Below are 26,652 nucleotides of genomic sequence, written 5' to 3'. Positions count from 1 at the left end.
GATCCAGCTAAACCAACGTGTCTTTTCTGTCCAACTTCCGCTGCTGAGTGAGGTGGCATGGCAAAGTCCCCAAACTGGCACAGAAGAGTGAGCATTTAAAAATAGGCAGAAACTGAAAGCAGCAAGGGAAGGACAGAAACAGGACAGAGAAGACAAGGCTCGACTATTCAGAGAAAGTAATCTGAAAGCATAATCTGAATTCTTAGTGTATGAAATCCTCAGCACTCACGGCATGCCTGTTTATCACACAGACTGCTAGTCAGATAATGGCAGTAAATTCTGTAACTCAGCTCTTTTGTGAGTACAGGTGTTTGACCTGTAAGCCGGCCCTTGTCTGTCCAGAGGACTGATAGACTAGTTAATTTTTTCATTGTGGCCCGTACGTTTTGACTCTCCAAGCTGGGTAATTTCTCAAGAATTCATTATCAAGATCCTTGGTGTGAAAAAGGTTTTCACGTCACCAAGTTGTAGTCCCAAGTAAACAAAAATTACAGTAGATCTTTTTGTATGACCAGTCAGCATTAGAATCCTGTTACGTGATCTGGCACAGTAGTTACTCCAAATGGCTGTGCTACTTAGTTGCTGCTACATAGATGCAGCAAAAAAATTGTGGTTATTGTAGAGAAGAAAACCCACAGCTGTCTCATCATTAAAGCGTATTTTGAGTCACTCACATCCCAGGATGAACTGTCAAATGGTAAAACAACCCCCGTGGTACTGAATGCCAGGGAGTTTGCATACACCAGAACTACACTGAAGGGAAATAAGTGGAAAGTTTCTTCGTACCGAAGCACTTGCAGGGACTGGCATTTTGTTGTGTCAGACACTACCATCCGACTGCCAGTGACAAACGTGATGAAGCTCTTTTGAAGTGTAAAACTTCCTGCTTTAAACTCCTGCTCCTGTCTTACATAAAATGCACACTACCCAAGGAGCAAAGCTTGTTGGGATCTGTTGCCTAGATCCCATGGGGAAAACCTAACAGGACAAGACATCAATTTTGTGGCAGCTGTACATAAACAGAGGCTATTGCTGAGCTTTTCAGCTGCCTCTTTCCATGACTTTATCAAAACCAGAAGTGTTTGCTTGTTCTAAGCTGCACAGACTCTTGATTGTTAAAAATACATTTGTCAGCTCAGTAACTGAGTATGGAGTTCAGAATAGAAATACAAAAGAAAATGAAGATGTATTAAGCTTTATTGTTTATTGCTTGTTTGTAGGTTTTTTTTTGTGTTAACTCTGACACGGGATTTTAGTGTTTGGAACCATGAATAATGACTACCTACCTAAGAGATGCTTGCCACTGTCAAAATCAAGCTGAGCTGCTTTGCTGACAGCTTTCATCTCCAATCTGGCAACTGAATAGTCTCTAAACAAACTCTTAGTCTTAAGGTGTGCTGTAATATCTCTTCATAAAGGTGTTATTAATTAGGTATCAATAAGTGGTTCTCCGAATGTATGCCATGGCAGTCAAGTCATTCCCGGGGGATCCTGAGCTCTCTTGCTTTTAATATTAGCATTGTTAGAACCGTGACAGGGGGTCCAAGGCAAGGCTGTAGGCAGAGGTGATGTATGTTACCACACTGGGTTTTACAGTTGGAAAAACCAGGCAAGTTTTCATGAATACAAGCCTGCAAAGCAGATCTGGAACAATTCAGTTTGAAATAGAATTGCAGCCATCAAGCTAAATACGAGTACAGGGCAGCTCCTCTGGACTTCTCCACTGCGTTAACTGGTTGGGCAATTCGTCAGAGTTGTCTGGGGGAGCAGAGCGGGGAGTTAGGAGGGACGAAGGCTGCTGTTTCTCAAGAGAAGGGAGAGTGACTATGTGAAAATGAAGTGTTCAGAAAATTGCAGCAGGCCCTAAAACCAGTCCCTCTTTTGATCCTGTGACTGCCGGTGTGTCGTCATGCTAAGAAGATTGGCTTCCTCACTCAGCTCCTGGAGGTGGCCAGTCAAAGCTGAGGGGACACATGGTAGTGCTGTGAAAGCCAGCTGCCACCAATAACCAGGGATTTTCTGTTACTGCTGAGATGTTGTCGCAGGCTAACCCCGGTGGGCAGCTAAGCCCCATGCAGCCACTTGCTCCCTCAGTGGGGTAGGGAAGAGAATCGGAAGGGTAAAAAGTGAGAAAACCTGGGGGTTGATACTGAGACAGGTAATTTAATAGGTAAACCAAAAGCTGCACGCAGAAACAAAACGAAGAATGCATTCCCTGTGTCCCATCGGCAGAGGGATGCCCAGCCGTTCCCAGGAAGGCAGGCCCCATCATGTATAGCAGTTGCTTGGGAAGACAAGTGCCATGATTGAAGTGTCCTGCCTTCCTCCTCCTCCCAGCTTTTATTGCTGCACGTGGTGCCACCTGGTGTGGCATAACCCTGCAGGTGGTCAGGGGCAGCTGGCCTGGCTGCGTCCCCTGCCACGTTCTTGTGCAGCCCCAAGCTACGTGCTGGCCAGGCAGCATGGGGAGCAGAAAGGCTTTGATGCTGTGTGAGCGCCGCTCAGCGACAGCTGGGACATCGCTGTGTTATCAGCGCTGTTTGCCTTACGAGTCCAAAGCGTGGCACCGTACAAGCCGGTATGAAGAAAGTGAGCTCTTTCCTGGACAAAACCAGTATGGGGAGAAGGGAGGGGGGCATGGTTCTGATTTCACAAAAGGAGTTTGTTTTGGTCATTTCCTGCGTTTGCTGAGGCATGTTATATTTTCAGGTATTCCTGCCTAGTCCAGGCAGACTGTGATGATAACTGTGGTGGGCCTTTTTGCTGTCCTCTATCACATCAAACTCAGCTTAGACAAGTTGTTCTCAATTCACATTCAATGTGAACCTTGCTGCATCTATCTGAAACCTTAACAAGGGCTTATATACTTAAAGCATGTCTGTTTTTCCAACTGTTGTTGCTTTAATTTAAAAAAAAAACCCTACCCTTTCCTTACAAAATCTACTTGTGTATTAAAAAACATTAATGGAATAACAGTTCTAAAATCAAATTCCTTGTGCCTGTTTATACAAACTTTGTATTAAAAGCTTGTTTTCTCCAGATTTTAAGCTTTGTTTAAACCTTGCTGTAGGTTTATAACTAATCAAATGTTTTTTTCTTCGTAGTGCTTTTAGGTGCCTTCATGTGTTAATACTTCAAGACCTCAGTATGCGGTGGTTTTTAAATACTGAGTAACTAGATCTTTTTATTAAGGGAAGGTGACAACGTGTGTGCTGTATGGGGTTTCATCATGCATGTAAACACGCTGTGCAGGGAAAAAGATCCTTCGAAGTTATTGTCTAATTGCTGCTCGTTATTTCTAATGATAAATTCAGTTAATGAACATAAGATTCGCTTAGTAAAATCAGATAGTCCCAAAAGGAAATAACGAGTTTATTCAAAGCAGGTCCTTTTCTTAAATGTAATCAGTAAGTAGGGATGGACTGGAAATAGATTCATGGTTTGAGTTCTCTCTCAGATGCAAACGTTGTTAAAGTATTATGGACTGAAAGACATGTTCTGATTCTGAACCTGGCTCTGGTTTTTCTTTTAGAAGACATCAAACCGGACTGGTAGAATAAGGACTCTTCCATAACAAGGAAAAGGAACCAGCCTATAATCTCTAGCTCTCAGCAGCCCTACTCCACAGGGTTTTTCTTTTCTATGTCCTGCAGATGGATTTAACCTTTTATGGATTTGTGGTTTTAAAGAGAATCAAATTTACAGAAAACTGTAATAGTGATTTGTTTAGTTTTTCACTTGTATTTGCCACTGATCTGTGCGTTCTGCTTGGTTATGTTTCATGCCTTTTGAAGCTGTTAGCGTTGCAATGCTCCCTTTGTTTCCTTACCAGAATACAGTGGACATTCCAAAAACAAAAAGAAAAAGAAAAAAAAAACAGATCATGATTTGAATCTATTTAAAGGACCTCCAAATTTTTTCATTCAATAAAATTTACAGTAATTCTGTATTTAAGCTTGTCCTATGGATAAATATTGAGTGCATTTCTTAGTAATTTGCAAACAGCTGGGGCACTGCAACTTTAGGGACTAATCCTGACTGGTGCTCTTCTACCTACAGCATTTAATGATTTCAGTGGGAATTCCGAGTGTTCAGCATCTTCCAGGATCAGGCTCTTAAGGAATCTATACTTCAATCAATGCATAGAGGATTTTTGCACCAAACTGTGGTTAATGTTATCCGAGGCTCAGCACACGAAACCCCCCTGTCGTGGTGGAGTTCTCGACCCTTAAGATCCCAGTACTCGATACCTTCGGTAAACAGTTTGGCTTTGCAAGGACGGGCGTTGAGCAGATTGGCTTGCATTAATAGAATTGCACTGACAGTGTTTCTTATAGGATTACTGAATAATTTTTTAATAAAATATAGATTTTATAATCAGGAAGCCAATACTAGGTACTGGAACAATAGTACAGAGGAGTTAATTTTTATTTCTACAGTGTTAAAAGTGCACTTATATGCTGGTTTATTTACATCTGGGGGAAAGGCGAGAGACTGCAAATAGGGAGATTATTACTACTTTCTTTTTTAAAAAAAGAAGGCTTAAGGCAAATTTTAAGACTAAAATGTTTAAGCAATTATAAGCAAGGCTAGACCCTTTGAAAAAAGTTTAGAAATATTCTTAAAATAAATTTTTATAGTGTTAATTTTGTAATAATTTATGTTTTGCTATACTTCAGAGCTAACTGACCGTATAGTTTCAGAAACAGTATGAAACTTAGGAAAGTTTAAGCAATGTTTATATTTTTGAAATGTTCTTTGAATTATGTTTTTATTGTACATTTCTTCAGACTGAAAAATGTGTACATATCTTTGTTATTTTTGCACAATTTTTGTCTTGTTCAGTTTTAGGAGCAGTACTATGTTGATTTTTTTAATTTATTTTGAGTTTTAAAACTGCAGGAGTTTAAAAATCTCAGTAACAAAGTCATCCTCTGTAATCGACGAAATGCTATTTCTAGTTGTTGAGGGAAAACGGTGGTTGGGAGATTCGGTGGTTGCTTCTGAGAACTAATGCTAATCAGTGACTGAAGGAGCGATTTCGTAGTTAAGGAAGCTTTAGCTCTTTCCACGCATCTTTTAATTGGAAAGCTGGAATATGGAGCCTGTCCTTTGAATGCTGCTTTATTTTTTTGTGTCAACTGGCTTACACCTGACAGCATTTCAGGAACGTTCAGCGCCAAGTAAAATCCCACAGCCTTTCGTCATCAAAGAATCATTATTTAATTACAAGTATCAAAAATTTCAGCCTGAAAAGCGAAATGGAAGTAAACATTGGAATAAATGGATATAAACTGGACCAGCCTATAATGCATTATTAGTGTAGCATTCACTCGGTGGTTCTTTTTCTTCCCCATTTGCCTGAAAATCTTGTGATTTGTTTCCAGCAATAGAGGCTCAGAAGCTTTGGTTGTTACACATACGCAATGCATAGGCCCGTCAGCCATAAAAAGCGACTTGGATAACTTGTATGCCTTCTTTTGTATCGATGTAACAATTGTAAATAGTGCTGATCGACCTTTGTAGAGAATAGTTTATACAGCATATTCTATTATTGCTGATTCTCAGTGAACTATTGTTTTAAAAAAAAAGAAGAAAAAAAGAAATTTTTCTATTTACACCTTATATTTTGTTATGCTGTTGACCCATGGCACTTTAACAAAACTCTGTGGGTTTTGCATAGCTGGTCAGTCATGGGGTATATTAAATAACTGTTGTTGCACAGAAATGAATTTGCACCTGCTATATTGTGCTTTCCTACTACAGATTTTAGAACCTTTTCCAGAAGACTTTTGAAGAAAGCATGTCCAATCATTCTAAGAAAAAAAAATGCCATACTTGTACAGCCAATTTCTTTTCTACAATCCATATTTTGTAACACTAAGTATTTTCATTCTTTGTCCTGCACCTTTATGTATTAGCAGTATCAAATAGAATTCATTCCATGCTTGTGATAATTGTAAGCAGAATAAATGTCTAAAGTAGGTGTAAATAGTAAATTCTATGGCTTACAGTTTAAAAAAGGAAAAACAGAACAAACATGTATCTGATTGATACTGCCATGGTTCAACACCGGGCCTGGAGATATTCTCTAGTGAGCGATTGTATTTTTTTTTTGCTTTATTATTATTATTTTTTTTTTGTAACATGGCTTTGTAAATAAAATAATTTATATGTTTGTAAGAAACAAATGGGTTTTGTCATTATTTATCTTGGCAAAGCGAAAGGGGTGTGTATTGCAAGGCTGCCCTTGTTCTTCCCAGCGACTGGAACAGGGCGTGCAGTAGCCTGCACTGAGAATTCCTAGTTCAGAAAGTCTGCCCAGTCCCCTGTACAGGGCTGAATTGCTCAAGGATTGGTTTTGGCACTCGTGTCTAAAATATTTCTGTTTGTGTGATGATCAGCTACTGAGGATTTTGTTCTGATCAATCGTTTTAAAATTCTTTTGCTTAGCTGATTGCATTTTCTGACTCTTTGTCAGTGTAAGAATTAACTTTGCCAGAGCTGCTAGATGTAGGAATTCGGACTTCAGTGGGCAGTGTAAAAATAAAACCAATCTTTTTGTTCTTATCATTGTTAATTCTAGAAATGCAACTTTTATCTCTAGGCATTAAGATTCTTGTTCTGTGTAAAAGCCCATTCCAATTACAGATCAAATGTGACTGAAGTTGTTCATTGACTTGTCAGCTCTGCAGAGGGGGTTACAGGTGTTTCTCTCACAGCAAACCTCTTCTGCAGGTCTGGAGAAGATGTACGCTTTGTGCTTCTTCTATAAGGTACCTGGAAACTCGGTCTTGGAGGTACTGTAGGGAAGAGACACAATTCTGGATGATCTTTAAAGCAAGAAATTGAACTGCAAAATGTTTTGGGTTTGGGGGGGGGTGGAAGGAGGGCACGTGTTATGCATACACTCAGAGGAGATAGAAAGCTGGCCTGCAGTACAGGAAATAGAAATAGGAAGAAAATTTTACCTTCTAGGTGAACAGCTTTTTCTGTAACATATTGCATGTTCTTGCATGTGGCAAAAGCTGATTTTAAACTTCCTCTTTGGTGCCCCCAGTGTGTGTCTGAGCTGCTTGTATTTTGATTTTTTTGAATTTATCATTTTCAGTATGCTGTAGAGAAACCAGACGTCATTTAGTAACAGTAGATACTGAAGTTTCATCTGACAGGGAGCGGTTCCCACGCTGAAGAGACGCGTTCTGTTTACAGGATGATTTGGTATTTCTTGCAGCCCTTAGAAATGAAGGCTATAACCAAGAAAATGGAACAGTGCGGCCGTGAGTTACTAGTTGCTCACCATCATCATCCATGGCCAGCAGTGGTCAAGGACCACTAAAATTATTTCCCAAATGTGACCGAGTTGTTCATTAGCACTTGCAGCGTTGTTGCACTGGCTCACAAGCTGTTCTCTGCTTGGAGTTGGTTCCCCACACCCCTTTTTTGGTTATGCAACAAGTGTTTTGCAGCAGCACTCTCTTCTTGTATTATCTAACGTGCTTTAAATGCCACCAGTTTCAGAGGTAAGCAGAGCACTGAATAAGTTCTGTTACTCATTGCACTCCAGTTCTTATGCTTGTTTTTACCAGAGAAATATTGATTGTAGAAGACAGTCATTGCTGTCTGCAACCCGTATCTGTTATACTCATCCAAATCTGTCAGAATTCACAATCGCAAGCCTCGCCAAGGACCGATTCCAGAAATACTTGGAGGCGATTCATACAACGCAGTCAGACTTTTGAACACAGTGTTTATTTCATGCAATTTTTAATGCTGTATTTCTTCTCAAATACCTCTTGAAAGCTACTACGCCAACCAAGTACAGACCTCTTTTAAAACCTTATTTCCTAAGCTGAAGATAAACTGATACCTTAGCAGCGGGTCCTCGTTTGCCCTTCAGCCGTAGAAGCTGCGGTAGATGCTGTGCGTGCTCGTTTCATTTTGTAATGCATCACCAGTGACATGGGCTGGATTGTTCTGTGCGTGAGTGTTTTTGTTTACTCTGCTGGCCTGCAGAAATACGAACATCCAGTCTGCCATCAGCTGTCCCCACAGAAGGGAAGCTTTCAGGAAACTTCTCCTTTTTAAGGGAAGCTTGCCAGAAATGGATCGGGATTAGGAGAGATGGACTTTGAGGGTAAAGACAACAGGAGGGATTCCAGGTGGTGCAGAACATTCAGCTGCCCCTTAGCCGTTTCCCCAGACCTGAAATCTTTGGCTCTCAAGTTCAAGCTGGGTTTGGTTAATGTGAAGCAGTTAGCAACGAGGTTCATGTGACAGCACGAGACCATTTTTTCTGAGAAGCTGCTTGGCATGAACAAAGTATATTTACAGAACGCTACAGGTAAAAAACCTGCTGGTGTAAACATAAGAAATGGCCTGAGGAATACCCCTGTGAGTCCCAGGGCTGTAGCACTCGGTTTCCAGCCTGGCCTCTACCAAGCCAGAGGAGGGAATGGTGACAAAGCGTCGCTGCAGAAGAGAAACCATCATCCCTTCCCAGTGGTTAGGCGTGTTGTGTCACACGAGAGCTCACAGGCTGATTGAAAAGGTTTGCTCAGGCTCAGCTCTTCAGCCTTCCCTGACACCGATGCAGAACGTATAGGCCCATAGGCATCGGTCTTAAGAACCTCTCAACAGCATCTGCACAAAACTTCCCCTTCTGGCCAGCTCCACCCTTAAACTGCAGCCATTTGCTTTCACTTTCCTTCAGTTCTCTCTTATTTTGACCCATAGTCAGTTGTTTGGTTGTTTTGTTGTCATTTTTGTTGCTGTTGTTTTGCTTTGTTTCTTTGTGACCTTGCGTAGAGTTATTCCTTCCGTGTTAATCCCTTTAGGGCTTGTATTTCAGCCCTACAGGCTGAGCAGTGACACCAACACGACAGGTTTGCTTCTTCATTATTGAGGAGATGCAGAGAGCTGGTTTTCACTCGTGCTGTTTTGCAGAGTGCATCCAAGGCCCATACAGCTTCGCACGCTGAGCATAGACGCTTCCCAGGGGAAGTGCTGCATGTGAGCAGGAAGCTGGGCTACAGCCCTCCTGTCGGGTGATCCAAACGTGAAGGGAGCAACGGTGGTGATCCATCTCCTCCCTCAGGGACTCATCTAGTAGGGTCATTTTTGAAGAAATGCACTGTAGGGCCTCCTTAGGGCATTTTCCTAGTACCAAACCCTCTTCATTGCCTGGTCTGTCTGTTACTCATTAACCAACTTTTTCAGTAGCTGTATCTCCCACTCAGAGCTGGTAACACCCAAGGCCATATTGTTCTACTTTTCACTCTAATGTATCTTTCTTGGATAAATATTCCATTGCTTTTTTTTTCCTAAGCATCTCCCTGGAGACATATTATGGAGTTCCAATAAATTTACCTGCTTTGCACCTGGGACGGCATAGGGTAAGGCAGAGAAACTATTGTCTACTCTAACACCTCTTGTTTTGGTTTTGTATTTTTAAGTTCACAGAACCAAGCATTTCAGACGTTCTCCAAGAACATCAGTCTTTGTTTTTGAGGAATCACAAACATCTTTACTCAGAGGGTTGCTAATTGTGTAATAAATTAGATGGCATTATTTGCTAAAACCATCCCACTACTAGGGAAGCTGTGGGGAGCTGGGGGTCGGCCTCTTCTCACAGGTAATGTGACAGGACTAGAGGGAATGGCCTCAAGTTGTGCCAGGGGAGGTTCAGGTTGGAAATGAGGAGACATTTCTTCTCAGAAGGAGCAGTCAGGCACTGGGACGGGTTGCCCAGGGAGGTGGTGGAGTCACCGCCCCTGGGGGTCTTCAAGGTGAGGTTGGATGTGGTGCTTAGGGACATGGTTAGTGGGTGACATTGGTGGTAGGGGGAGGGTTGGACCAGGTGATCTTGGAGGGCTGTTCCAAACTGAATGATTCTGTGACTCTATGTGGTTTGCCTTCCTGCTGAGCTGACCTTAGCAGGCAGGAGGGGTGGAAAGGAGCATGTCTTGTGAAGACATGTAATAGGCAATAAATTTTACTAAAGAAGTGAGACCCAAAGGAAAGAAACCCAAACCACCTTCCCCTCCCTATCTTCCCTCTTCCACCTCCTTTCCCTGAGCAGTGTGGGGGGAATCGGGTTTGTGGTCAGTTTATAGCACTTTGTCTCCTCTGCTCCTTCATGGTCACTCTGCCCCTGCTCCACATGGGGTCCCTCCCACGGGATGCCGTCCTTCCCAAACTGAGCCTGCAGGGGCTTTCCACAGGCAGCAGCTCTTCAGGACCTGCTCCAGAGAAGGGTTTGTACCATGGGGTCCATCCATCAGGAGCAAACTGCTCCAGCACGGGTCCCCCATGGGCAGCAGCTCCCCCCAGATCCCCTGCTCCTGCGTGGGCTCCTCTCCACGGGCTGCAGCTCCGGCCCGGGGCCTGCTCCTGCAGGGGCTCTCCATGGGCCGCAGCCTCCTCCAGGCCACATCCACCTGCTGCACCGGGGGCTCCTCCAGGGGCTGCAGCGTGGAGATCTGCTCCATGTGGGACCCATGGGCTGCAGGGGGACAGCCTGCTCCACCAGGGGCCTCACCACAGGCCGCAGGGGACTTCTGCTCCGGCACCTGGAGCACCTCCTGCCCTCCTCCTGCACTGACCTTGGCGCCTGCAAGGCTGGTTCTCACTCCTCTCACTCTCCCAGCTGCTGTGTCACAGCATTTATTATTTTTTTCCCCAACTTTCTTAAATCTGCTCTCACAGAGGCACAAACAACATCACTTATTGGTTTGGCTCTGGTCAGCAGCGGGGCACTTCCCTAACATGGGGCAGCTTCTAGATCCTTCTCACAGAAGCCACCCCTATGGCCCCCTGCAACCAAAACCTTGCCACGTAAACCCACTGCAGTATTGAGTGCTGCGCTTTAGTGAGAGCAGTGTATATCAAGGGAAGCCTCTGATGCCCACACCAAGCTTCTCTGGCTGACCACACTGGTCTGCATGAAGCAGAGAGTATGTTCTACCTCCTTTTTTCCACGTGTTCGACTTTAAATCAGCACCTATGGCATTCTTCATCTTGTCCCTTCCCCCAAGAAATTCACAGCAAACTCCTTTCTATTGGGGTTCACAAGTAATTTAATAATTAAAAGTTTCACAAGTTTAATTTTAACACCTAAAACAATCACAACTTTAATTCTAATAACTAAAAACCAAATACATCAACAATAGCTGCTTCATTCAGAGGATGGGCAATTTCCACAGCGTGTGCTATCCCAGCAGGCCAGTAGATGGTACGACAGGATTCTGTCTGCACGCCTGCAGCCAGCCAGCGCTCCCAGGCAGAATCCTCCAGTCAGCAGCTAACGTTCGTCTGGCTGCAGATGTGGAACTCTGCAAAGAAAGGTAGAAATTTTACTACATGTGCATTCATCCTCATCTTTGTCCTTTACAGTTAATTGCTATGTTCCAGAGCCAGCGGTGACTTTCTGAGGTGCGCTCACAGAGCGCTTCACATAGCAGCACACTGCACAGCCTGTCTCACAGCTGCCTGGCTAACGCCTACAAAATGATGAGCTCTGAAAATTAAGCTGCGGGATTCACGTGGAGATTGTGATCCCATGTGGAAAGCGCACTGCTTGAGAGGCAAGAGCAGCTATGAGAAACTTCTGCTCTGGAGCATCCTCCAGAGGAGCCACCACCTCTCTGGGCCTTCCTTGCCCTTTGGGCATGTACGGAGAGATGTGGGGGTAGGGGACATGACGGCCTGCCTGCTCCCACAGGGATCCAGAAGAATAACAATCATTTTTACACATGCAGCAGGAGGAAAGCTCACGACAGAGAAAGTACCTTAGTACTTAGTACTTAGTACAAAACCATTCTGAAGTAGCTGAGCTGCTATGAGTGGATGAAATCAAGGCAGCATAAAATGCCTAGTTTTTATTTTTTTAAAATAAATGATACTGTGTCTCAGAACATCTAAATTATTTTCAGCACGGGACTTAAAACTTGCTTGGCTTTGCTAGATGAAATCACATGTGGTAAAAATGTCTCAAGGATTTTAGCAAAGTGCAAGACTGAACAGCTCCAGAGGATGCTCCTTGCACAGTGGCGCTTTGCTGTCCCTGTTACAGACGTGTCCCCAGGGGCAGCCAGGAGTCCTGCTGGCCTCTCCCAGAGCCTCACCACCCCGGTGCCTCAGAGACATCCTGAAAGCAGCTACATAAACCCCACAGCTTTGCCCTCCTTTGATCTTGTTCCAAGAATGAGACTCAGTATACTGAGAAATCATTTTTGCTTTCTTAAAGGAAAGGTTCTCAGATAGCGTGGGGGCTCAGCGCAGGACAGGAAAGGAGGGCTCACACAACACTTGAAAGTTCACAGGTCTTGTATTGGTGGCAAGCAGAAGGCAAGCGGGGGCTAGCTGCACTAATGTACCTACGCTTCCTGCCTGTGGTAAGGCCACAGTCATTCCCCTCGACTCCATCCGCGGCTGAACATCATCCTTCTCAGGCCGTGCCTTGATGGTCTGTCCCTGTTTCCTTTCATTGGTGGGCGTCTGTTCTTGACCTGGACACGGATCGTCTCATTTTGCATCCTGATGGTCCTCACTGACATTGTTGGTGGGCGTCTGTCAGTGGCCTGGACGTTGGTCTTCTCAGGCTCAACTCTGATGCCTTGCGCCGGTGCTGTTGGTGGGCATCCGTACCAAATTGCCATCATTTTGTTAATGTCCACCCACGCCCTGATGGTCCGCAAATACTTTGTCAGTGGGTCCAGTTCCGTCTGTGCATCATCCACCTTCTGAAGCTTATTGGGGGGTTGGCTCTCAAGGTCATGCATTTCTTCTGTGTAGTTCCTTTTCCTCCCCAGCCGCACCGTTTCATCCAGCCTTGGATGCTTTTGGGGGGTTGGCCATCAAGGTCATCCATTTCCTCTGCGCATTTCCTCTTCCTTTTCAGCCGCTCCATCTCATCCAGCCTGGGACGCTTCCGAGGGGGTTGGCTCTTGAGGTCTTTCCTTTTTTCTGTGTATTGCCTCTTCCGTCCCAGACGGATCGTTGCGCCCATCCTCTGCACTTTGCAGCGCACTGCCCAAAGCCACCACAGGCTGGCAGTCCCTGCCCGGTTTCCCTCCATCAGTTGTTCTCCGAATGCCCTTCGAGTCTCTCCGTGGCACTCCAGGAGCGGGAAGCTGCCGGACTAAGTTGCTGGCACTTTGGCAACCCCTTAATAGAGGTGGGGGCAAGATGACATCATAGAGAGGTGACATGGGCCTCTGGGAGAAGAGTCCAGAAGCTGCCCCATGTTAGATAAGGGCCAGTTCCAGCTGGCTCCAAAGAGACCCTCTGCTGGCCAGAGCCGAGCCAAGAGCAATGCTGGTTGGACCTCTGGGAGAGTAGATTTAAGAAAGAAAGAAATAAAAAATAAAAATAAAAAAAACGCTGGGCAACAGCAGCTGGGAGAGTGAGGAGTGGGAAACTGCCTTGCAGTCACCAAGCTCAGTGAATAAGGAGGGGGAGAATCCATCCATCCATTTCTTGGGTGGCGAGGTCTGCACCAACTTTGTTGGTGGGCGTCTGCCCAAGTCCTGGATGTTCTCCTCAGCCGAGCCCCCAGCGGTCTGCTCACATGTTTTCCGTGGGTTCCCAACCATTGTTTCCCCATCATGCATCTATGGACACCTTCTGGGGGGTTGACCGTTGCGGGCATCTGTTTCCTGGGTGGATTTCCTCTTTGTCCCTAGTCACACCATTTCATCCATCTTTTACGCTTTACAGGGTGATTGGCCATTGAGGTCATCCACTTTGTGGGTGGACTCCCTCTTCCTCCCGAGCCGCACCATTTCATCCAGCCTTGGATGCTTACCGGGGGGTTGGCTGTCGAGGTCATCCATTTCTTGTGTGGATTTCCTCTTCTGTCCCAGACGGATCATTACATCCACCCTCTGGCCTTTGCAGCGCACCACCCAAAGGCTGGCAGTCCCTGCCTGACTTCCCTGCACCCTGTCTGCTCCAAGTCTCCTTGAATTCCAGGAGCAAGGAACTTGGCAAGAGTGTTGCAGTTGTGATTAAACCTTACTTAGCAATCTTGCTATAATGGAACCAGAAAACTTTCGGATGTTTTGTCAAATCCTGTTTTTCTTAGTCACCTCGTACAATAGTCCAGGTGAGCTTCTCAGATATTATCCTAAATTATCACACGTTTAGAACCCTCATTCAGCAGATAATTTCACATGAGCTGTGGATAATAAATCCCCTACACGATACATTATCAGAACATTTTTCAAGGAAACACTTTGTGCTTTCTTAACAGTGAAATGAATTTAAAGAACAATAAACAACCCCAACTTTGCTAGTTCTTTGCAAAGTCTTCTGAGAGGTAGCAGAAAAGTCAAATGCAGGAATGCGTTCAGTAACCATGAACTCTATCCTTTCTTAGTGGGACATTTTTCTTCATTATCTTTCTCCTCACAGTGGGTAGCACAATAGAAAGGGTACTTGATGTCTCGTCTCTGTTTGCACAGACTGTGCTGGAAGCAAAGTAAAAATGTTTACATCTTTCTCACTCTTAGCTGCTTCTCCTTGGTTTTGCAGGTAGGAGCGGGACTTTTCTGTGGGATCTTGTAAAACCCTGTTGGAAATGGTGCGTGTCTGGGATGCCGCGGTTACATGCTCTGAGGGGTTTGCCTTCTGCTGCACCATTCTCTTAACAAACATCACGCAGAGGTGTACCGCAGCTTACCAAGCACAGCAGACAGACGACAAAGCCGTTTTCCCGTAGTTTTGCTGTCTAACGATGGGATGTTCTCGCTGGCAGGCCGCCGCTTTCAGCCCTCCGCCCTGAGGCGGCGCCGTCCTCCCGCCTTCACCGCGGCTGACTGAAGCCGCGCGGGGGCCCCGGCGGCGGGCAACGGAGGGCAAAACCCCCAAAGGTGGCGGCTGGGTGCCCACACACGGGCTGGAACCGGCAAAGCAGCGGTGTTAGCGGCGTGTAAGGCGCTGTCCCCGTGAATGGGCTGGGCTACGGATTAGTAACTTGGAAGCGCCGCTCCTCCGCTCCGGCGCTGACGGGATCCAGGCGAAGCTCCCCCCCGGTGACCACGCTCCGTCCCGCAGCCGCCCTGTCTCCTCCCGCCGCCCTCCTCAGGCCCCAGGGCTCCGGCTGCGGCTTCTTTCTCGAAGCTTCTCCCCCTCAGGGCCAACGGTTTTAACGGGCGGCGGGTGCGAGGCCTCCCCTGGCAACGGCGAGATGGCGGCGGGCGAGCAGGGGGGCCGCGACTACCTGGAGCGCCACGGGATCCCCGAGCTGCTCCGCCGCCTCAGCGCCCTGCTGCTCTACCACCAGCCCGGTGCGGCTCCCCCGCGGTGGTGGGGTGGGATTGGGGGGAAAAAGCGGGGATTTGGGGTCTTTAGGGTGCTGGCTGGAAGGAGAGACGCAGCCCGGGGACTGGGCGGGGGTGCTGAGGGACAGCGGCAGGAGCAGGGTGAGGGTCGGGCGGCACTGGTGACTTGGTGCCTTTGCAGAAAGACCTTGGTGACTTGGTTCCCTTGAAGAAAAAGACCTCGGTGGCTTGGTTCTGTTGCAGAAAGACCTCGCCAGTTCCTTGTCCAGGTGCTGGAAAGAGTGAAGGCCGGCAGGCAAGGTGAGGGGGGGTACCCGTGCCTGATGGATGAGTCCAACCTGGTTGCCATGTTCCAGATGCTGGATGTTGCAGACCTGGGCTACATCACGCCTGTGCAGTACCGAGAAGGTCAGTCCAACCCGAACAGCAATCAGCACGCCCCTAGCTGTTTGAACAGTTTTGTTAAAATGCTTTCAAAAGCATCGTCTTAAAAAGGTTTCAACCCCCTCTGTGTGCGTACGTTAAAAGCAATGGCACTTCTGGCCACACTACCTGTACCTTGGAAAGTTAAAAGAAGTTACACATTTGTTTGGTTTTGTTTGTTTGTTTATTGCATCTAGGCCACTTTCAGATGTTAAATTATTTTTTCCAGATTTATATAGGAAATTCTGTTTTCTTAACTTTAGCTCTGAAAACTTTGGGACTGAGCACAGACAACCTGCACACTGGTGATGATGTGAACGTCACACTAGACACATTCAAGGAAGAAGTGTAAGTATAATTGAAAGGGTATGTGGAGGGTTGCTATGCGCAGATCTTTTGCTGTGGCTTACGTTTTATTTACAAAAGCATGTCATTAAAAGACTCACTGGTTTAAGCTTACCCGCTTTGCCCTGAAAGATTTAAAGAGACGCTATTGCTCTAGCCTGATGGGTTTGCTCAGCACTTTCTTCAGCCATCTCACATTAGGACCCACCCAAAGCAGGCCTATCAGATTTCCTTCCTACAAACAGTCATCAGGTAAGCCCAGGACTGAGAGCACTAGTCCAGAAATGGGAAGTATTTGAGCTACATTGTTGTTTCTGCCTGATGTAGCAGAGGTAGTAACACCTAGCTGAAACAAGCTTAGAATTTCTCAGTAATTTCTCATGGTTACAGAATGGTTCTAGGGAGGTTATTTTGGCAACTGTTACAATGAGTGAAAGAAAACTCTAACTAGATATCCCAACTTACCTAACTGTACACTTCTATTTTTTCCTAGGAAGAAAAGGTTGCTGGAGATCTGGGCTGTGTATTAGATGGAAGAGTGGTATGCTTAATATATTAAAAATAGGCATTTTACTCTATGCTTTTGCTGCTGTGTCAGCTGTGAACAACTGATTTGAAACAGTACTCTCTTCTTTTTCCCTCTCTTCCCTGTATTAGCAATCAGCTGGAAAGGACAAATGACAAAAATTTGTTTACATTTCCCAGGGACTGGAAGGGTATCTTTGGAGAACTGCCTTTCTTCGTAAGATTATTTTATTAAAAATAAGTAGAAACCTCTTTTTTTTTTTTTTTAAAAAAAAAAAAAAGTGTTCTAGAGTCTCCTCCTTCAGCTAGTAGCTTACTTTGTTAATCATTGGTAATGAAACAGCAAATAAAGTTAACTTTAAAGTTAACAGCAAAACAACATATATATAAATAAAGGAAACAAATGGACAAATTCCTTCATTCCACCCCAGGTCCTGCATACACGTATTTCAAATACAGAACACCTGTTACCTGGGATTTAGAGATATAAGAACACGTGTTTAAGTGAGAGTGTGCCAGTTCAAGTAACATGGTCACTAGTAAGGAAGATTGTTAGCTTCTAAACGTAATGACAAGGTGGTTACGTTAAAGTAAGATCTGCAATCTTTTCAAATAATTTAAAAGAACACATATAAGAAATGGTAAGATTAGATCAAACCAATTACACAGCACACAGTGTTGGAAGAAAATAACACAACTATCTTGTAACTTATTTGCTTTGCTTTTGTTTGAAATAAGTAATCTAGATCAAGTTATTAACCAATTTTGAAGTCTTTATTTTCCTGTATTTGGCCAAATAGCTCTCAAATTGAGAAGAATCTCAACATCCCGCTGAGCTAATTTGTAAACGCCAAGTTCATTTAATGCTGCTGTTGCTGACGGCTGGTTTGGCTTTAGTGACACTTCATTTTCTGAGGCTGACTGTAGTACATCCTTCAGAAGCAAGGCAGAGCCAACATTCAGATTCAGGATAATGCAGGCTTCTTTTATGCTGTGGAAGGGAAAAGATGAATTACTAAAAGAATTACACATAAGATACACTGCATTTTGTACGCACAGTGACTAACAAAAAAGGTTCCATGGACTTCTGAAAAGGATCGAAGTACTGAACTGAAAAGTGCTGCCTAGCCAAAGACAAGTAGCATACTTGGTCTTGTTCTCTTAGCACTTTGTGTTACAAGCACCAATACCTGGCCATGCTCGGCCTGGCTTTTGCTTCCTATTTTTTCCACTAGATTAAAAAAAATACAGAAAAGTTACCATAGAATTACCTGTCTAGCTTCCTCAAACTGTGTTTTCTGTTGATAATTAGAATCCTTCTTATTTGGTATATTTTAAGAACACACCTTTACAGAAAGCTGCTAGAGTCTGAACATTTTCTCTTATTAATCTCATTAGAGAGCAAACAGAAACCCTGCCACATTGTTTCTAGAACAAAGGATAACCATGTACCCACGACATATTACTGGTTACTGTTCCTTCCTGCATCTGTTGTTTCTAAACTGTGACTACTACATAGGTATCAATTAGCTTTGTGAAGGTAATGTGCTGAAAAAAACCTTAAGATACTGCTACCTGAATATTCCAATTAAAAATGCCAATATGTAACTTCCATCTTCAAGTGTTCAAGACTGAATAACACGTTCCATATTGATCTTTAGATGTGTAGTAAGATTTCTGTCCCGTTTAGCCTAGGAGTTTAGCATTGGACTCTGTATTAGACCGTGGCTATTTAAAAAGACTAACCACAAAGAAGGTTGCTTCTCACCAGCAAAAGCAACTGGACTGCTACGCAGGGCAAATCGAAGCAGGAACACAGTTTAGTAGCCTAAGGATACAGAAAATTTGTTGTGCCGTATCTAAATCTTTGAGTAATCTCTTTTGCCTCAGTTTTCGAATACTGCTTACTTTCCATAAGTTCATCTTTCTGCGTGCAGTAGACATTATCACTGTGCTAAATACTCCAGAACATACATTACAGTCAGTTGCTATCTGAATACATGCTGCAGAATCAAAACTTTCCCTGTTGTAAACACTGAAAGATGATCCACATAGTTCAAGTATTTCTTACGCACCCCAAACTGAAAAAAATGCAGTGATATACAAAACAGTCATCTGGACATTCTATTCGCAAACAGTAACAGATCAGAAGTTTGCCCACTTACTGCTTGAAGTAGTTTTCTGGCCTCTTACAGTAGTGTGAAAATAAAGGGAAAAGATTTCTACTCATGTCAAACTGAAGTTGTGCCGCTCCTCCTTCATTGAAATGATTCGCCATGATTATCTGCAAATACAGAGGGGTGCATCTTCTGTTTAGGCCAGTCACTGACACCTACCCAGTACTGCATACACTTTGCAGATACCTACTTCCTGATAGATGAACGTATCCACTTTCTCCGCAAGCATTTGCCAGAATACTTTGAAGAGCGAGTGACAGAGCTGCTGTTCTAGTTGTAGCAGGCGGTCTCTTAGGGTCAACAACATCGGGCAAGCTGTGCTCGACAGAGACATTACTGCTTGCTCTGCTTGAGATGGTAAAGATAGCCACCTGAAAGAAATGTCATTGTTATGACTTCAATGGGATGATTAGTCATATTACAATGACTGAAATTAAAATTATCCTGTAAGAAAATCTTAGCTGATTGCAATGGTTCAGAGTTTTCTCCTTTCCCATTTCAAACCTAAAGGCAATCATAGTCTAATGCTTTATTTAAATGTCCTTTAATGTTAAGCTGATGCTTTACTTATAAATCTGAACATGCTATTTTTTTTAAAAGGTAATCTATGAAACCATACAGCTGTTGTGTTCATTTTGTGAAGTACTTCAGAAACTGAACTACAAAAATTCAGAAACCCTGTGATTCTGTGAGGATAGAAGCAGTTGTTACAGGCCACTTTTAATACTACTGTGAAGAAAGTAACTCTCATCCACACTAGAGTGACCCAGCATTCCTCCTAGGGTTTTTAAGACGTCCACTCACTGCAGAACTACTTTAGAAAGCATAATATAAAATAGGCTTGAAGTAAGGATAAAGAATATCTTCCAATGCTTACTACCCCAGGCCTTTCCTATTCAGGAAACTGATTTTTCTTATTAGTTATTCTTGCCTTTATTTGCTTCAGTGTTTGCAACAGAAAATAATACTGGAATATGAGAAGAGTAAACAGAATCACCTCTCTTTTTTGTACAGCTTTGCGGCATCTGTCACCTCTTTGAAGACATGATGTACTTGACGACTCAACATATCTTGTTTCAAGCGTTCCAGCAGGTTAATCATTTCATCAAAGACAGAGCTCTCCATTGAAGCCAGCTGCCCCAGCTGTAGCTGGCTGACAGTGCTATTGTCTGCACAAACCTCCAGTTCAGCCTGCTGTAGCTGCAGGAAGAACTAGGGGAACAGAAGCAGACATAAGTACCAGCAGAAACCATCTTATTATTAGAACTCTGCATTTGTACTTTAACAGACAGGGTTCTACAAAACGCGCTCCTGACACATTTATAATCTTAGTCTTAAAACATTGTCCCGATTCAATGAAAACAATGCACTGTTTTAATCGTGGTAATGCAACTGATATGGGTCCCAAATGCAACAGCAGATAGGTAATGGCACATGTTTGCTGGTCTGACAATAGCAAGAAATGGTCCGAGTTGAATGTGACACAGCAGTAATGAAGTTGTTTGTGCTTTTAAGCACGTCAAGACGCTTTTGTAGATGCAGCTGTACAACACAAAAGCTGCTCTCAAGTCAAGATTAAGCTCTGCTAGAGACAGTTTCCTGTCAAGACAAAAAACAATTTGGAGGCTGCCCATCTCCCACAAAACGCTTCTTTCTGCACTAACCATGGAAAAGCTGACATACTACAGAATAGCTATGGTGCCACTGGGCTGTTACAGCAAATAAGTGGACCGTACCCAATACCCTCTTGTCCAAGGGTGACTTTTCCAAACACTGCCTGAACCAAGCTGTAATGCAGGCACCCACGCCAAATCCATTTCAACTAGCTTGGCATAGGGGTAATACAAGAAGCATGCACTTGCTCCTGCAACACGTGCACTTCAGCAGCAATAGTTTTAGTACTATTAGTTCAATTTTTCCATAATTAATTCTTCTAAATGCGTCTCCATAAATAGTGCTGGAAATATAATGTTTGATTGGGAAACAAATAGAACCAGTCCATTAAAAAAAATTACTTACTACATTGTCAGCCCAGTCTGCCAACACTGTGGCGATATAGTTAACGGCGTTAAGGATCGCACAGTATCGCAAGCCTAAAGAAGCTCTGCTCTCTTCCTTCATCACTTGAGTTAATCGTATCCTGAAATCATCAACTAGCTCCTTCTGTAGCCCCAGGAACTGCAGTTTTCTAGAAGCTGTTGGAAGATTCTTATACCTGTCTAGAAAGACATTATGAAAATCTTTAACATTTTCCAGCACTGAAGAAAAGGTTGTGAACAAGAAACATGGCCAGCTTTTTACATGACCGTAATCCTACAAAGATGTCATATGGTATTTAATTTTTAAAAAGCTGACTTATTTTTAGCAACCTCAAGAAACTACTCAATGCAAAAGCTAAATATGTAAAGAAACAACACATCTGTGATTCCCCTCCTGCTCATGATTCCACTAGCATATTGTATCCTAATACTTTAAGTACTATGTTATCACACCACACCATCTAGCAATAACATGTGGCCCTTAAAGCCAGTCACAGAGTAAGATAAAGCCCTTGAATATACAAGTAAGTACCTCCTGAAAATGTACATCCTGCAGATTCAAGAGGAACAGTAGGATATTTTTCTTACTGCACTGTAACAAGTTATATTCTCTCCACTATTCATGAGTTTGAATGTTGTAAATTACAAGTTATCCAATTTTTAAAAATGCATCTGAAAGCACGTCACTACTAGCTCAAGATTACTTGTGCTAGATAATGTCCAAAAGACAAGATGAACAGGAAAGCTTTTATTAAATTGCGAGCATCGCAACTTTGCAAAGTTGTTATTTGCTGACTTTTGTTGACACAATAGATACTTAATAAAGCAATCTATTAGCTGCAGTTTTTCTACTAGTTGTTATAAACAAGAGCAATGTCCACAGATTGGCACTTACCTGTTAGAACTAGCAACAGAGTCATAAAAGTTTCAGCACAGTCTGGGACTTTCATTTCATCTACGTCGGTGATATCTTTGTATTGCGATATCCACGCAGCCTCTGATGAAAGCATGGAGTCCATTTTCTGAAGAGCAACTGAGCACAGAAATTGTAAATTGTTTTAGTATTTAACAATGAAAACACCTGCCAACAAAAAATCCTCTAAAACCAAACAATATATAAAAATAAAATCTTCATCCCTAGTGAGTTCAAATTTACATTTTCAGGTTATAAAAATCTACTGATGACTGGCCGCATACAGAACCAATTCCAATAACAGCATCACAAAGGCAGATACAAGAATTCCGTCAAGGCTATCTTTTCTTTCTTCTTTTATTTTTTTTTAATACTTAATTTCTACTCTGATTCTCAAAAATTAGTACCCTCTGCCCATTGCAATTTAAAGTCTGTCCTTGTCTGCATACTTCAATACACCTCGGACTAAAAAGAAGCCTGCTACATCCCATACAGCTCAGGGACAACAGTCCTGTAAACTTCAGAGACACTGCTAGAGTTAAACCATTTTTAGTCAAAATAACTGCAGAGTGTAAAAATATTACAGAAGCCCAAACTGGCTTAAACAGGGCTGGACCCAGCATTAACCCCTGGGGCACTCCTCTCGTTACCAACCTCAAAAATACATCTTATGGAGTAGCCCCGGCCAAGTGACTTCTCCTATTTGAGAAGACAATTTGGATTCTGCACAATCAGAAAGAAAATGTGTCAAGACCAACAAAATCCATCACAAGTCTTACATTTTTTCTCAACTGTCAGCCACCTCTGGAAGCAGGACTCTTCTGAGAGAATATGCATGCAACTGGGAAAGGTGCTGAGGTAACCATGAACGCTGTAAAGCTCTCTCTCAAACTGAAGTACCTCATCCACAAGGTGACAAAAGAGGGCATCATCGTATAACAGGAATGGAATATCAGCAGCCAGCTTCTCCAAAATCAGCATTACCAGCGCACGAGAGAATTCAAGCTTTTACAAGAAAAAAGTGAGTAAAAATATCAGATATGTACAAACATGAGCAAACGTGTATGACCTTAAAACTGTTACTAGACTGAGTTAAGTCTCAGCACAAGTTTAGCGAAATCAGTAGAAGAATGCTTGTACAAATTGACTGCATCTATATTTACATCCAAAACACACAAAAGTACTTACCCCAGCATTCACTGAAGATCCTGCCTTGTCCAATATCGGCTGGATTTTGTCATCAAGGAACTTTGCGTGATTTCCAATCCACATAAGCACTTGTGTTAAATACCATTCAGGCTTATTAAAAACAAACAAACAAACAAACAAAAAAAAACAGATTATGAATGAATCCCCTAATATAGGTGATACTATTAAAATGCACTGTATTAGCAACTGTAAGAGCACAAATGTATTTACATTTACTCAACAGCTGTTACAAAACAGCTCTCGAAGTCTGCTGCAGATGCATTACAGTCACATTAACATTTACTTGTAGGAAACCTCCTTCAGTGACAATTCTCAGGTAAAATACTCAATCTTTGAAAATAACTCATGCAAAAATGGGGTCAGTTTCCAGCTGGTAAAGCGGACATCTCTCTGGCCCAGAGAAAATGTTTATGCCTCTGGAAGATCTCCACATGTTACCTTGGCATCAGTCCCCACCAAGGGAGACCCAAGGACTGCAGAATCGTAATTTCAGAACAGAAAGTGTCCAAGCTATACAATTAAATACAGTATATACAGTAATGTATCTGTTGCTTAAAAAAAATCAATCAAACTGCTTTCTTCCATACCTTGCTTAAGACATTGGTGGGTTTATTTCCAGTGAAATGATACTTGAATCTTTTCTGCAGAGGATTCAGCATGATCTGTATTGGAAGGATAATGGGTGGTGATGGGGGTAAGGAATACTTTTCTGGAAGTTGTTTAGGTTTGGTTAACAGTTCATCTCTAAGTTTGGCAGTCAAGGACAAATTTAAGTGTTGATTCCTCCAATGGTAACATTTCAATAAAGTGCGTTTACAAAAGTGAATACTTTTGCTCTACCTTCTTGGCTTAAGGCAGCATTACACAAGGCATACAAGTCCTCAAATATGAGCAACGCTCAAAATGTTCCCATTTATAAAATATGTAAGAAAACTCTGGCTGCTAAGGATAATTTATTCAGTCACAGTACAAGTCACTGAAGTCAGTTTGATCTAGGAAACCAGTATCATTTAAAAATAAATAAATAAAAAGAAGAAAAAGCACCATCATCACTACCAAACCCAGGGGCTATCCAAGAGACATTCATATTCACATTTCTTAAAGAAGTATCAGACTCATGAGATTAATAAATGCAATACACGATTTCCCACTTTGAAGCAACCGATTGAAGCAGCCCAGCCTCACTGACCAAAATTGTTACCAGCTCCAGGTTGCCCAGAATGACCTTGTTTCTTCCCAGTCCAGGACTGCTGATTACAAAAACAACAACAAAAAAGCTACAACCACTCCAGGAAAAAAATTGATAAAAATGGTTGTTTGAACTTCAGCTGTGCTTGATTTCACCCACAAACAAAAGGAACCGGATGAGCAGCACTGCCTGCTGACTGACCTCAGAGGCAAGTTACTACTGCTGCTCAGTGAAAATTGTTCCATTGTTAAAAATTCCCTTCCGAGACATACACCTTTTTAAAATTCCCTTCCGAGACATACATCTTGAGCTTTCTCTCTCTTCTTTCTGGGACTGCATATATTAAAGGGATTAACAGATTTCAAGTAATGCTAGGAAAGCGAAAGCATTAACTACGCCCAATTAAAATAAAATGCATCATCATTTGTATTAATATAGGGAATCTTGCTGAAAGTATACATTGTAAGGTGTGCACATCATGAAGCCTGAACTGCAAGTTACCATGAGATCAGTCGATCTGATGACTTGGAGTTATGATCCTGCTCCTGCCAAAAAGAGTAACTTGAATTTTAATTGAAAACAAGTTTCAAATTCTTGCTCTGGCCACCTAGCCGTTTCTGTATGAAAAGTACCTTAAAATGTTAACACAAAGTAACATAAATTCATTTCTGACTTTCAAGAGCTCTGACATGTATCATCCTTACTACAACACACCACAACTATTTAAAAGGATACGAGGTTTGCAATTTCAGAAGCTGACAGAACAACGTCTCCAAATTGTTGTATATATCAGGAGCACTGGCTGGAGCAGCAAGACCAAATGCCTGAGACTGTGGTGGCCCCACAAACGGCCAACGAAGCTGGGTCAGCACCTCTTCAAAGTCACTGCAACATAAAATATGCACTTGAGCACAAACCTACAGTACTACACAAAGATGAGGCAGTGACAATGCACCCCTTACCTTGACAACTTGTCCTTAAGAATGTTATGCCAGAATTTAACAGTGGATCTCACAAAAGCAAGAAGATGAGAACAAGAGGACTCCTGAAGTTTAATATCCAGTTCTGCCATAGAAGCTAGAGTACTGGCTGCCTCTGGGACATTGTTGGTCATCAGATACTGCTGAATGTTATCGCTATAAAATTAAAGAAAAGTTGAGGTCACACATTCACTTCGAATCATTCGTGCACTGGAAAATTGAGATAAATCTTAATCTAAGATATTTGATTTAGTCTAACATGGTTACCATTCTCATCACATATATGCAGTGCTCAGCCCTGAAAAGGCTGTGTGATAACATTGGTAAGAATATTCTTAAAGTATATAAGACATTAAAATATACCAACTTTACCTTAACTCTTCTATTCGTGAGATCCATTTAAGATAGGACAGGTGCCGTTCAATCTCCTCTACTTGACTAATCAGCACACCAAGCTCCTCCATCCATGGCTGAGCTTTCAGTAAGTGGCTATCGATTGAATCAGATAGAAGGGCTTCTTCCTCTAAAAGCCGATTCAGAGATTTTTTAGAATCTTCCGCATTCTTCAAGGCCTTCTGAATTCTTTTAGGGACTTCAGATGAAACTGTAAGTACCTACAGTTATAGAAAGGTAGTAAAACTCACATAAAAACATTGCATTATGTAGAGTGGTATCTTTTGAAATACAATACACTGCTTCAATTAAGTTTAGTCTTTTGAATGATTTTACTACTTAACCAGTCATATTTACTACTTAATCAGTCATATATTCAGCATATTAAAATAAAAAAGGAAAGATACTCACCTGTTCTTCTAACTGCTTTTTATTTTCAGATAGCTTATCGATAAGGCTGCCCAACTTCCTCAGTGAATCATAGTCGTTTCCAACTTCTCTTTCCACAAATTCAGAAACATAGTATGGGATATCGCAATGGTCTAGATCTCTAGCGACTTCTTTCTTTGTAACGTTAACGGTTGTCATGTTTTCTTTATCTGCAATACTAATCATGTACCTTCAGTTACTCACCACGAAGACAGCACTACCAGCTAGAAACTTCCCGAGGATACAAAGCTCCATGAAAAGCAGGGCAGTTCAACTTAAACTGAAATTCAAATAAGACATGTAATAACAAACCTGCATTAAGCGAGACAACTTGTGGTCAAAGTCTTCGCTGAGATATCTTTTTTATATATATTTCTCTGGTGGTTTACTATATGTTAACTATTGAAGTGGAACATGCCTGCTGCTTGAAGAAAAGTCCACCCTTTCCCAAAAGCACGATGGAATAATCATTGCAAATAATTCAGCATGTAGGTAGTTTCTAGTTAGAAAACATGGAAAAATACCAAATATATATATATAGTAAAGTAGAAAAGAGTAACCACAATGCCCCTCTTTACCTGTTCACAGAAGCATCAAGTGCTGAGGGACTCGCTACGAGCCAAGGATCCACTCAGCTCTTACATTACAAATCACGGCTTGTTCTGTAAGAGCAGCAGGGGAATATTTGTAAGGAAGCCCCGGCAGGAGAGGCACTTGCCGGTTTCAGCATTTGGCAGACAAATCCG

At 42.8% G+C, this 26,652-nt stretch overlaps 3 protein-coding genes across 13 annotated transcripts in view; 2 read left to right on the top strand and 1 right to left on the bottom strand.

The window, feature by feature from the left end:
- The window catches only part of ATXN7L1 (ataxin 7 like 1), a 115,116-nt gene extending 108,948 nt beyond the window's left edge, over positions 1-6,168 (top strand). For 9 of the 11 annotated variants that reach the window (XM_035331750.1, XM_035331720.1, XM_035331759.1 and 6 more), the window contains one exon: positions 4,060-6,168. In XM_035331750.1, the coding sequence (XP_035187641.1) occupies positions 4,060-4,119 (60 nt within the window). In that variant the 3' untranslated portion in view covers positions 4,120-6,168. Of the gene's footprint in view, positions 1-3,104; positions 3,904-4,059 lie in introns of those variants that run through there. The other 2 variants (XM_035331730.1, XM_035331740.1) reach the window with 2 other exon arrangements.
- Positions 6,169-14,528: 8,360 nt separating this feature from the next.
- On the top strand, positions 14,529-16,832 carry EFCAB10 (EF-hand calcium binding domain 10). Its single transcript, XM_035341414.1, has 5 exons — positions 14,529-14,884; positions 15,106-15,290; positions 15,528-15,692; positions 15,971-16,055; positions 16,546-16,832. The coding sequence occupies exons 2-5, from the start codon at positions 15,191-15,193 to the stop codon at positions 16,580-16,582; spliced, it is 387 nt and encodes a 128-aa protein (XP_035197305.1). The 5' UTR covers positions 14,529-14,884; positions 15,106-15,190; the 3' UTR covers positions 16,583-16,832.
- Positions 16,833-17,282: 450 nt separating this feature from the next.
- RINT1 (RAD50 interactor 1) lies at positions 17,283-26,603 on the bottom strand. Its single transcript, XM_035341399.1, has 14 exons — positions 26,485-26,603; positions 25,889-26,084; positions 25,457-25,698; positions 25,067-25,240; positions 24,840-24,989; positions 23,503-23,659; positions 22,895-23,005; positions 22,486-22,711; positions 21,689-21,826; positions 20,774-20,973; positions 19,752-19,966; positions 18,945-19,125; positions 18,743-18,861; positions 17,283-17,568 (listed from the first exon to the last, which is right to left on the bottom strand). Exons 2-14 carry the CDS (start codon positions 26,063-26,065, stop codon positions 17,352-17,354), a joined length of 2,307 nt encoding a protein of 768 aa, XP_035197290.1. The 5' UTR covers positions 26,066-26,084; positions 26,485-26,603; the 3' UTR covers positions 17,283-17,351.
- Positions 26,604-26,652: the final 49 nt, after the last annotated feature.

This window comes from Oxyura jamaicensis, chromosome 1 (assembly GCF_011077185.1).
Source record: "Oxyura jamaicensis isolate SHBP4307 breed ruddy duck chromosome 1, BPBGC_Ojam_1.0, whole genome shotgun sequence".
NCBI lineage: Eukaryota > Metazoa > Chordata > Aves > Anseriformes > Anatidae > Oxyura > Oxyura jamaicensis.
This window is presented reverse-complemented; position numbering and strand designations above follow the sequence as displayed.